The 11,195-nt window shown below is 54.0% G+C and overlaps 1 protein-coding gene across 1 annotated transcript; it reads right to left on the bottom strand.

Annotated features, from left to right (window-relative positions):
* Positions 1–2,991: 2,991 nt before the first annotated feature.
* TAT (tyrosine aminotransferase) lies at positions 2,992–10,863 on the bottom strand. Its single transcript, XM_010085623.1, has 12 exons — positions 10,820–10,863; positions 8,927–9,162; positions 8,643–8,747; positions 7,804–7,871; positions 7,288–7,446; positions 6,984–7,122; positions 6,412–6,464; positions 5,892–6,044; positions 4,841–4,969; positions 4,318–4,401; positions 3,897–3,995; positions 2,992–3,135 (listed from the first exon to the last, which is right to left on the bottom strand). Exons 2-12 carry the CDS (start codon positions 9,159–9,161, stop codon positions 2,992–2,994), a joined length of 1,368 nt encoding a protein of 455 aa, XP_010083925.1. The 5' UTR covers position 9,162; positions 10,820–10,863.
* Between the last annotated feature and the right edge of the window lie 332 nt (positions 10,864–11,195).

Here is an 11,195-nt window from a genome sequence, read left to right as displayed (position 1 = left end):
GTTCCCCACGCCTGTGTCCCTCCAGCTGCGGCTGCCTGCTGCTGGAGAGCCAGCTGAGTCAGACAGGACCTCCCAGCCGCGCAGCAGGAAGGCTCTCCGGACGGATCAGGGGCTGCTGGAGGAGGGCGCAGGCCAGGCCGGGGCCAGGGCTGCAGCCTGAGGCACCTGGGGGAGCTGATGGCCGCGCTGCTGTCAGGTGAGATTTGACCCAGCTCGCGGCCCTCGTGCCACGGTTTGCCCCGTGGGGTTGGGCCTTGCTGCCAGCCCCTTTGGAAGCTGAGGACTTGTACAATTCACCTTCATCTGCCCACAGGCTGAAAGTTCCTGCCCCAAGGAAAGCGCTAGGCACGAGCTTGCCTCACTGCCTATGTCCCCATCTCTGGGGCAGGTCACCCTCCTGCTGCTGCCCCAAGGAAAGCGCTAGGCACGAGCTTGCCTCACTGCCTATGTCCCCATCTCTGGGGGAGGGCACCCTACTGCTGAACACGCCCAGTACAGCCAGCGCAGGGAAGAGAAGAAGCACACTGCAAGCCTGCTCCGGGGTATGCAGCTGGTGCTCCCCAGCCAAGTCAGGGAGGATGGATGTGGAGCAGCCATAAAGGCACTGAGGGAGTTCTACCAGAGCACTGCAGACCTTGCCTGAGTATCTAAGCAAGAGGAGCTCCAGCCTTGTGTCTCGGCTTCTTCCTTGGTCTCAGTGCTGAAGGGCCTTTCTTTGGCACAAAGCACCTCCCAACGCCAGCTTAGGCTGGTTTGTATGGCTGGCAGGGTGCTCTAGGCTACACCCACACCGTGACGTAAAGCATGTGTGAGTGTAAGACTGAAAAATGACACTAGCACATTTGTGTTTTAATGCTAGTTTGCTATTGCAGCACGGAAAATCTAGGTGTGGTGAAAAGGCAGTGTTATATTTGAAGAAGATAGCAACAGAGGATGTGGCATTGAGAAATTTAAATGTCTGGAGATTTATAAGATATATTTATGCCTATGTCTCTGGCTCTCTCAGCGTCCCTGGCCAAATGCTACTGGGCTGAGAAGATACAGAACGGTGTTAATCATTGCACAGTATTTGCATGTTAACAGACATCTTTCAAGTGACTCTGAAAGGAAATATATCCATGAAAGCAGAGTGGTCCAGAAGGAGCAGCTTTCTCTAAAATAAGGAACTGTTCATTACTAATGGGAATTAAAGCCACAGAAGCCAAGATATGTGGAGAAGAGTTCAAGGAGACATGAAACTTGTCAGCTGTAGTAGATGCAAGACACCATAACAATGCAGCAATGTCATGCTGTAAAGGTCTCCTGGCCCAACAGACCCCTCACACACCACCCTACTTATTATTTGTCAATTTTTTTTTTTAAGCAGCTCAGGTTATATGGCTCTATTTGGAGGTCCAATGGCATGAAATCGCTGAAGCCCTCTACCATTCACCCATAGCCTCAGTTTCTCTCTCTTTCTTTTGTTCTGTGATTGCTTTCTTTGAAGGGAAAGGACATAACAGGGACACTCAGCTTATGTGTCAATGACCTTTTCATATACCACTATCTTTCTCATATAGATACCTCCCCTCTAATGGAGTACTGGTACCCAGGTTTTGTCCAGGGCAGGGGAAGGGGAGGCAATGACATTTCTACAGATCCTGACAGGAGGTCTGGTAGAGTGTAATCTAGAACTAGCTCACTTTTCCTGTTACTGGGGAGGCAGAGTTGACCCAGAGATTTCGATTCTGCAGGAGGACAGGTGAACAGAGCTGTAGGTGACGATCTGAGTTTCAGAAACGGTTCCCTGAGCCCTTGAGCAGCTCACCAGAACGGGTGGCCTGATGGGTGATATCTCCTCTTGGCTGCACAGGCACTCCTCCTGTTTCCACGGATTGAACAGTCACCAGGCCATCAAGTTCCTTATTACTTTATGGAGCTGATGTATTCAGCAATCAGTAACCCTGGCACTGCTGGCATGTCACGAACACCCTGTGCAGTATGGGCATTTCATGGGCCCCCCACCTTCTTCTCTGCTATAGCAGGGAACGCCCAGCCGCCCCAGCTTTGAACGCTTGGGCTCCAACACCTGGCACAGCTGGCCCTAGTCCAGGGGCAGCACCTCCCTGCAGCAGTGCCACCAGCACCTGCCCTGCCAGGGGCTGCGGGCAGGGGGCTGTGAGGCTGGCAGGTGCTGCAGACAGGGCTGTTCTGTGGGGAGAGGCCAGGCTGTTTTTTTCCGCCCCCCAGCAGCGGCAGGCAGAAGCGCCTGGCTCCAGTCTGTGCCAGGCTGGCAGGGCCCCTCCTGCCCTCAGGGCCTGGGGGGGCTCTGGGGGTCCGAGGCATTCTCGCCCCAGCCCTGCTGGTGCCAGCGCAGGCCCTGGACAGCCAGGCCTGGGGTGCCACAGCACCATGGGCTGAGCAAGGGTGACCCCCACGGCACCTAAGCCAGACCTGGCACAACAGGAGCACAGTGCAGAGACTGGCACGTCAAAGTGTTTATTAATACAAAAAGTCACAATAACTTACTTCCTTTGTCACACAAAGGGCTCAGTATAAAGAGCTCTGGTCTCCTAAGGTAACACAGATACGTGACAGATCGGTACTTTCCTCTTGTCCTCAGAGACAGCAGCCTTCTCCTGTCCCCAGGGGAAGTGCAGCCAGTACAGGAGCTACTAGCCACGTGCAGCCTGGGCCACGGGGCCTGGCACAGGAGCAGCCATGGCCCCTGCCTGCAGCTGGGTCGCAGGTGGCACAACACGGGGCGCAAATGCAGAGTATGTGGAGACCACAGGCACTGGATGCCAGAGGGTGTGCAAGCTGCAGCGGAGAAGGAGAAAGAAGTGGCTGCTTCTTGCCATGGTGCTGAGGGGTCTGTGGAGCACAGAAAGTGAAGCAGCAGGACAGTGGCTGGGTGGCGGCGGGGGGGGGGGGGTAAGCAGCCCTGCCTGCCCGGCCTGCCTGCTGCCTCACACAAGGTCTAGCCCAGCAGAGGCAGGAGGCCAGCTGTGGCTACTTGTCACACTCCAGATCCTGGGCTCCCTCTGCACCCTGGTAGTGCATCTCACAGAACTCCTGAATACGACTGCAGGCCTCTAAGATCATCTCCTCAGGCACGGTGATCACCACACGGAAGAAGTTTGGATACTCAAAGCACTGAAATGAGAAAGGATGAAGCTGGCAGGTTACCCAGGATAGTGCTGTAGTTTCAGAGCCCTGCCGTGGGGCCACATGCTGTGTGGAAGTGGTCAGCGTAGGACAGACTGGAAGACAGCAGGGCTGGGCTCTTGTTCCTTTTCCTGTTCCAAGCTAACCTTCCATCTCCATCTGTGTAGACATGATGCTGTGAGGGTGACAGACCAAATGACTCTCTATGCACTGTGCAGGACACAGGGAATGGGCTGGAAGGAGCTAGGGAAGGAGAGGGCTGGAGAATATCCAAGGCCTCATCCATATTCAGTGCTGAAAGTGGAGCTGGAAGGAAGCGGGCACAGGGCACAGATGTTCTCAGACTGGAGTCTGTCCCTGTGCCTACAGGGGTGGGGGACTGGAAACAGTGTGAAGAAAGGAACATAGGTGGTAGCAGTCCTGGGCCTCTGAGGGAACAGCTTCAGCAAGGAGGTGTGGGGATACCTAGGGTTCAGGGATACAGCTTTGACAACCTGAGAAGTACAGAGCAAGCCTGGAGCTGGGAAGATCCTGGCAGCCTGACTGAGGGCTGTTGGTGAGCCCGAGACTGACAGTTCCTACACACTGCACTTGGAGCTCACAGCCAGCACATACACACCATTACAGACCAGGGACATTGCACACACAGCTTCCAGCCTGTCCCCAGAGCTCAGGTCTGCAAACCCCTGTTGCTTCTCTCCCCATGCTTTGGCCCCACAGCTCCCTGGGGCTCTCAGGGTTGGGCTCACCGTGGCTGGCAAGCAGAACACAGACTGCTCCGAGATGAGTCGCTCAGTGAACTCCACATCATTTTCAAACTCGGGGAAATGCTCCATCTCAATCTCAACCTGCAGCAGAGAGATGTAACATTGCAAACAAGGACAGCAAAGCTATCTGCTGTGTCCCTGCCTGCACACATGGCCCAACAACTTCCCAGTCAAGTGCACAGAAATGTACCAGCCTCTGCTATGTGAGAAGTCCACAACCTATTCTGGCCTTCTAAAGTGGCCAAGGGATGTGTCTACCACACAGGCAGAATGCACACATGAAAATGCATGGTAATGGAGACCTGGTGCCAAGCACCAATCTGAAACCGTTGACAAGCACTGGCAGTGAGACCTAGTATGAGTGCTGAGGATCTGGAAACGGCATGTCGCTCTCCTCGCTTACCATGAGGTACATGGCTCCGGCAGGACGGACAGGCTGGAGGCCAGGGATAGCTGATAAGGCAGCATAACAAAGGTCAGCATTGGACTGAAAAGCAGAAAGGAGAAATTTCAAAACAGGAGAAATTCCAGGAAGCAAGTCGGCGAATGGAAGTCAAGCTCTGGACCAGGACTATAAACAGGTTTGCCCACTGCAAATAAACGGACAGCGAATGCAAACAGCATGGGTGATCATGGCCTTGAGTATAGCTGGTACGACTGAGCTGAGCTCAGCAAGTCAGTGCCAAACATCCCATCCCCAGGGTCACCAGCTCCAGCTGCAGAGCTGGGCTGCCTGAAACTTATCACAGGCAATATTTCTGCCCCAGTTACCATGTCTCCTGCTGGAATTGGATTTGTTGGGCTGTCCTAGTCACAGATAGAACTGCACCTTGAAGTGGGGTGGGAAGGGATGATGAGCTAGAGAGATATGACTCCCTCCAAACAATCTGTGAATAAACTGTGCTGACCTGTTACAGCCTGTTTACCTTGAGGATGCTGAGGGTGTTGTGGTAGAACTCGGGGGGTGTTCGGTGCAAGATACGTTCCAGTGCTCCTTGGACAATTGTACAGGGTCCTAGGATCCTTTGACTCAGTCTTAGAAGGCCATCCCTAATCTGAAAAAAACATGGTGATATTTGCAGCTGGGACTGTGCTTCCTTGAAGGAAAGGGACAGCTCCGAGGCCTACACTCTGTACTTCTACAGCTGTTTACACCTCTCTCTTCAGTGAGCACAGAGTACTAAAGAACATTTACTTGACTATATGCCAGGTATTTGCAGACTATTTACAGTGTCACTCTCTCAGTTGCAGACTGCAATGCCAACAGAGACAACCTTTGGAGCTGCCCTGTCTGACTCAAACCAGGCTGGAATATAGCTAATACAAATAAAGCCAGAGCTCTCCCAAATACCGCTTTGCATTTCCCTTAGGTTTAGGCCCACAGTCCACATTTTTAAAGCCAGGAAGGGACAACCAACATGAGCTCTTCTGTTCAGTCAGGTGGTCCTCTCTTCTCCCTCTTCCTCTGCAGAAAGCCCTCTAGGTGGAAGGGTCACTGCAGTAGCTGGTTGTTCTTGTAACATAGCTGAACAAACAAGACAGACAAAGCACTGGAAGCACTGAAAGGTGTTTTGTACTTACTGTTAAGAGAAACCATATAAAAGCACACAGAGACCACACATGGACTCCACATGCTGGATATACCATGAAATACCTTCAGTGCACACTGGAGCTATTTGAGAAGAGAAAGAATTAGAAGCACACAAAAAGGACAAGGCATGTGTGAAGGAGCAGCAGAGACAAGAAGTGTGTTATGGGGTAGATGTGGGTAGAAGGCCATATGTGGGAGCAGATGGAGTAAGGAAGGGACAAGAAGAGCCTAGAAGTGCAGAAAAGCATGTGAGCAATTGGGTGACACCCATGTAAGAGCAAAAGAGCAGTACATGCCTGTAGCAGTTAAAGCACTGGTGATTCGCCCACTGCAGACACTGCATGTCTGTTGCCAGGACAGCAACACTGACACTCAGCAGTTCTCACCTCGTTACCAAAGATGTCTCTCCTGTCATGAATTAGGATCCAGCCCATCCGCCAGCCAGGGACTAGCCACCGCTTTGCCAAGCCACCACAGGACAAGATTGGCACGTTGGTGCTGAGAGTTGCAATGGGTTCATATTTGCAGTCAGCAAACACCTGTGACAAGAGGCTGTGTTAGAACTCTAGATGCATCTTATCATGAGAACGGTGGGGGTGTGCATGAGGCACAACAAGATGGGAGGCAGGGAGGTGATGGGAAATTGATGGTGAAAGCTCCCAGCTTCAAGCTATGATCATGTTAAGTGCACTCATATGAAAGTGAGACATTGGGGAAGAGAAAAGGAGCTGGACATGAGAAGTACCCCCAGGACTGCACACCAGAGGACTGGGAGCTCCAGGCATGGACCCAGGCACAGTACAAGGGAGTGGAGCTGTCTGGAGACCTGGTGGCCATGGCCAAAGGGCAAGTGCATCAGAAAGGACAGGCTGCATGAAGGTGCAAAGGACTGCAACTGACACTCACCATGTCTCCATAGATCTCATCAGCAAGGATGGGCACACACTGTCTTGATGCCACTGCGGGAGAGAAGGCGTTCAGCCCGGCCACCCTGCCTCCTCCATGGGAGCAGCTGCACCCTTTGCTGCGGGGCCTGGCAGGGCTCTCAGGAAAGCTCTGTCCCAGGGCAGAGAGTCCCTGTCTTCCTCCTACAGACTGCTCACTTGGAGGCCCCAAGCATCGGCGATCCCTGCCCTGGCTGAGCCTAGTTCTGCTCTCATCTGGGGGGGGCAGGCAGCACAGCCCTCCCACTGAAGGCCAGGGCTCAGGGAGTGTAGGGCTCCCCGTGAGCTCTCTCTCTCTGTGGAGCCAGCGGTCCAAGCCACACAGAGCATTTGAGGAAGAGCAAGACACACGCTCTGCATGTTCTTTCCCAAAGAAGGCAACCTTCACACTGAGCAAGCCCTGCTTCCTGAGCTGGAGTCAGTCATGAGGAGGGGAGCAAAGCCCTGGGCCGCAGTGCTGCAGTGATCAAGACATGGGCAATGAGGCAGACACAAGACCGCAGCCGTGCCCCAGACACACACAGACAGGCTCACCTGCCAGGATCTTCTGGAGGTGGCTCTTGCTGAACACAGAGCCACAGGGGTTCGATGGGTTGTTCACAATGAGGCAAGCTGTCTTCTCATCCACCAGAGACTCCAAGTGCTTCAGATCAATTTCCCAGGCCTTCTCTGGCTGGTGAAGTGAAGGGGAAGTTACACCTGAGGAACTGGACTTGCCACAGCGGGTGAGGTGTGACAGGGTGTCCAGGGTTGCTCAGGTCATCTTCACCCACTTCCCAGGGTACTTCTGAGGGTCAGAAAAGTCAGGGCTGACCCTTCCAGGCCTGCCACCACTTACCAAGAGGTTGTAGAGTTTGACCTCAATTCCCATAGACAATGCCAGAGTCTTGTAGAGGGAGAAGCCGGGCCGCGGCACCAGGATGTTCTGGCCTGGGTTGGCCAGCACTGCCAAGGCCAGCTCTATGGCCTGGCTGCAGCCGCTCGTTAAGATGACGTCCTGCAAAGAGCACACAGGAGTCGGGAAAGCAGAGCCACTCTGGAGTGTCCCCGCCACGCAGGAGTGGCAGAACGCCCACGCTCTGCCAGGTGAGAGCTTCTCAGTTAAAAAGACAAGTCCAGAGCCTGACAGAAAGCAGGAAACCCCCAAGAGCTGGAAAGCTCAGCCTCCTCCTGAGGACAGTGGAGGATAAGGGCTCAGGACAGGGGACAAGAGCAGCAGGAGGCCACTGTGGGACAAGGCGTGGGCCAGCCTTCAGTCCCACAGCGGGGCAGGGGAGGGAGAGCTGGGGCAGGGTCCCCATGCCCTGTGGGCTGGGCATGGGCAGCAGCGCCCTGCCTCGCTGGGCACCGGTACCTGGGCCTGCAGCGGGGCCTCTGCGCAGCTGTAGTACGCGGCCACTGCTTCCCGGCAGGACTGGTAGCCTGGGGAAAGAGGAGCCAAACATGAAAGGAGGTATTCACAGACCGTTTCTCTTTTCTTGCCAGTGCAAGGCGCACAGCTGCCGCCCAGCCTGGGGAAGCCCATTTGTTAGTGACGCTGTTCCAAGGTGGCAGAGACTGTCCTGCCCCCAGCCGAGCGCCACGCAGCCCCAAGGCTGGGCCAGGCAGGCCAAGAGCAGGGACGGACCCTGGGCATGGCAGCAGGACCCCGGCATGTCCTGGACACAGAATGCACAGGAGCAGGGTGGAGGGCAGCCAGGGAGCTGCTGTGACCCAGCCGGAGGCCCAGAGCTATGAGATGGCCTTCACGGTTCAGTGATGCACAGGGGCAGCCCTTCCTGTCACCACATAGCGTGTCCTGTGCTCTGTGCATACTCACTGCAAACAAGGCTCATGTTGTCTGTCAAGTCAGAGAGCCCAAGAGGAGTCCTGGTCAAGGCAGATCAGAAAGGAACTTGGCTGCAGCCCACCACAGGGAGACACAGTCCTGAGCCTTTCTGGGTACCTGAAACCCTGCCTGCTCTAATGGCCGGGGCAGCAAACACGGCTTCTTGGGCCTCAGACAGATCGTGCAGGGAAGGGCACTCAGCTGCATCTGGGGGATACACGTGCATGTGTGCTCGTGGGACTATTGGTGAGGGCAGCTGCAGGGTGCTACTGGGAAAATGTCCATGGGCCCCACAGACCTGCTGTGGTGTAGGAGCTGGCACACACCTTCATCCTACTCTCACAGGAAGAGCTTTGTCAACTTACCAACAGATGGAGCATAACCGTTGTAACGTCCTGAGTCCAAAACCTCCTTCACAGCCCGTGTGACCTCATCATTTGTGGGAAGGTTTCCAAAGACTGTTGGGTCTCCTTTTTGAAGATTGAAAAACAGTAAAGTTCTGACTGATTTGTGAGAGGCACAGAGCTGTGTGGCTGTCTGGCCGATCCCTGGGTGTTCGCACAAGCTTTGTGCTTCAGAGCCCTGCAGGTCTGCCAGCCACACAGTAGACCCCACTGCCCAGAGGTTCCAGCCACAGCACTATGCTCACCTAAGGACAAGGAGATCATAGCTTTCTTTGGGTTGGGCTCCACCTTCATGCTGTCTACGATGGCTCGGACAGGATTGAAAGTCTTCTTTGACATTTCAGAAGCCCTGACAGACCATCTCGGCTTCCGGCCCTTCGCCTTCCCCAGCAATATGCTGTCCCCATTGGTCTTGAGATTAACATCCAGCATAGGGGCATGATCTCCATGGCCATTCACTTGGATCAGGTACGAGTCCATCCTCAGAGCTGTCAGTATGGAGTGGATTTCCTGGGCTTAGTTAAGACACGCCAAACAAGGGATCTGCCTGACTGGGGACACAGCCCATGACTCTCCAAAAGTAAAAGTTCTGAAAGCTGCAGACCCTACCTGCTGCCTATGGACAACTCAGTCATCAGCAGCAAGTAGTGCTGTATTTGGGGCCAGGATGGAGTGAAACCCCACACGTAAGCAAAAGCGCAATGCAGCTGGAAGGATAAAGGTACCTTTCTGTGCTAGCTGCACCGCTTGCCTAGCATGGACTTGCCATGCCGAGGAGGAGCAGGCCCCACTAAAACCAGCAGCCAAGAGTCAGCAGGATGTTGTAGTCACCGCTTGACTGCAGATTCAATGTTCCACTGACAAAAGGGCCAGGTCACCACCCCCCCTCCTCCTCCCGAGCTATCAGCTTGCACACCTCAAGGATCATCCCACTATGTGTGTTCACATCCAGAATGCCCCTCCAGTCTGCTGAAAGAAATGCAGCACTGTTTAAATCAAATCTCAGATGCCAAAAAAGTAGTTCTGCTCCACTGTTATCAGGATGCACTAGGCAGTGGCAGGGTGTGGGTTACAGACACTTGCCTCTGTCAGCAGAGCAACAGGGAGCAACAGCCCAGAGGCCCTAGATCAGAAGGCAGTGCTTAGAAAATAGAGGAAGACTGGTATGGCCAGGAGGGAAATCAGGGAGGTGGCATTGCCCCAGGCAAAGGGCCTGTAGTCCTGCCTAAGGCTGGGTAACAAGCAAGGCACAACAGAGGAAGAGCTGCCTTTTAGGCCCCAAAATGCACACAGAAGTGACTTACACACCCCGGCACGTATACTCAGAACACAAGCCAGACCCGGACAGCAAAAGCCTTACTTACGAACTGCTGCTGGCACAGGGCTTTCAACCTGCAGAAGGTTGGGGACCAAGGGACAGGGCAGGCAGAGACCTCCTGAGCCACAAAGCCCATTCTTGCTGATACTGGCACAGTATCTTGTAATTCTGCAGTAAACTGCTTACGCTCTCTGTACTGCCCTATTTCTCTGCTCCACTGAAAGGTAAGTCAGTGAACAGCGGCCCCTTCCCAGTGGTAGTTACTTAGCACCATGCTCACAGATATTCACAACACAGCTGCCCCTTCCTTGCTGCACAGACTGAGCTGGAAGGGTTTTAGCACTGCCTGGTTCAGGCAGGATTTGCCTTCTGAATAAATTTCTCACTTCTTCAGCGTTTGCACCCAGAGATGGCCCATGCTGCTGCAGTTACTCTGCCAGCTGTGCCTCATTAGCCTGTGTATAGCTACTCAGGCTGATCTAACAGGGTCACAAACAAGACTTCAGCTTGTCTGGTGCTAATATCCTCTGGACCTCCTTTCTACCAAAAGAAAAGCAGCTGAAGAAACATGCAGCAGGGCTGCATAAAAACTGTGCAGAGACAAGAGCCATGTATCTCAGTTCAACAGCAGGGCTGAATCCCAAATGCACAGTGCAGAGCCTATCCCAGCAGAGCCTTCACACCACCCTGCAACATGGTTCTCAGGAAAAGGGGAGCTGAAGACACAGGCACAATGGATGCCTGCAAAGTGGGCAGCCAGGGAAGATCTCCCCACTTTCTCCCCCTGAAAGAAGCACGGTACCAGAGCATGGTACTTTACCTTCTACAGCACAGAGAGGAAGACACCAACAAGCTTGGGAGTGCAGTCCCTACTTCTCATCCAGGACAGATCCCCTTGAGAAGAATTCGATGCAGATTCTTGCCCATGAAATAAGTCCCAAAACTGGGCGTTGGGACTGAATCGTTCAGTCATTGGCTCACAGAAAGGGCTGCTCTCCTCACCCAAAAATGCCCTTTCCTCCCCATTGCAACTGTGTTCACTTCAAACACCTGGAACATGCCTGCACATTAACTCTTTGTTGGGGCAGCGGACAGAGGGACACAGCTTGGCTTCCTGGAGGCCCTGGGCTGCCACCCTTTTGCACCACTTCCCTCAGTGCTCAAAGGCTGGGGGACAAGAAAGGGGGGCAAATCTG

This window comes from Pterocles gutturalis, unplaced genomic scaffold (assembly GCF_000699245.1).
Source record: "Pterocles gutturalis isolate BGI_N339 unplaced genomic scaffold, ASM69924v1 scaffold15625, whole genome shotgun sequence".
NCBI classification, from domain to species: domain Eukaryota; kingdom Metazoa; phylum Chordata; class Aves; order Pterocliformes; family Pteroclidae; genus Pterocles; species Pterocles gutturalis.
Note: the sequence above shows the minus strand (reverse complement) of the source record. Positions and strands in the feature narration are given on the sequence as shown.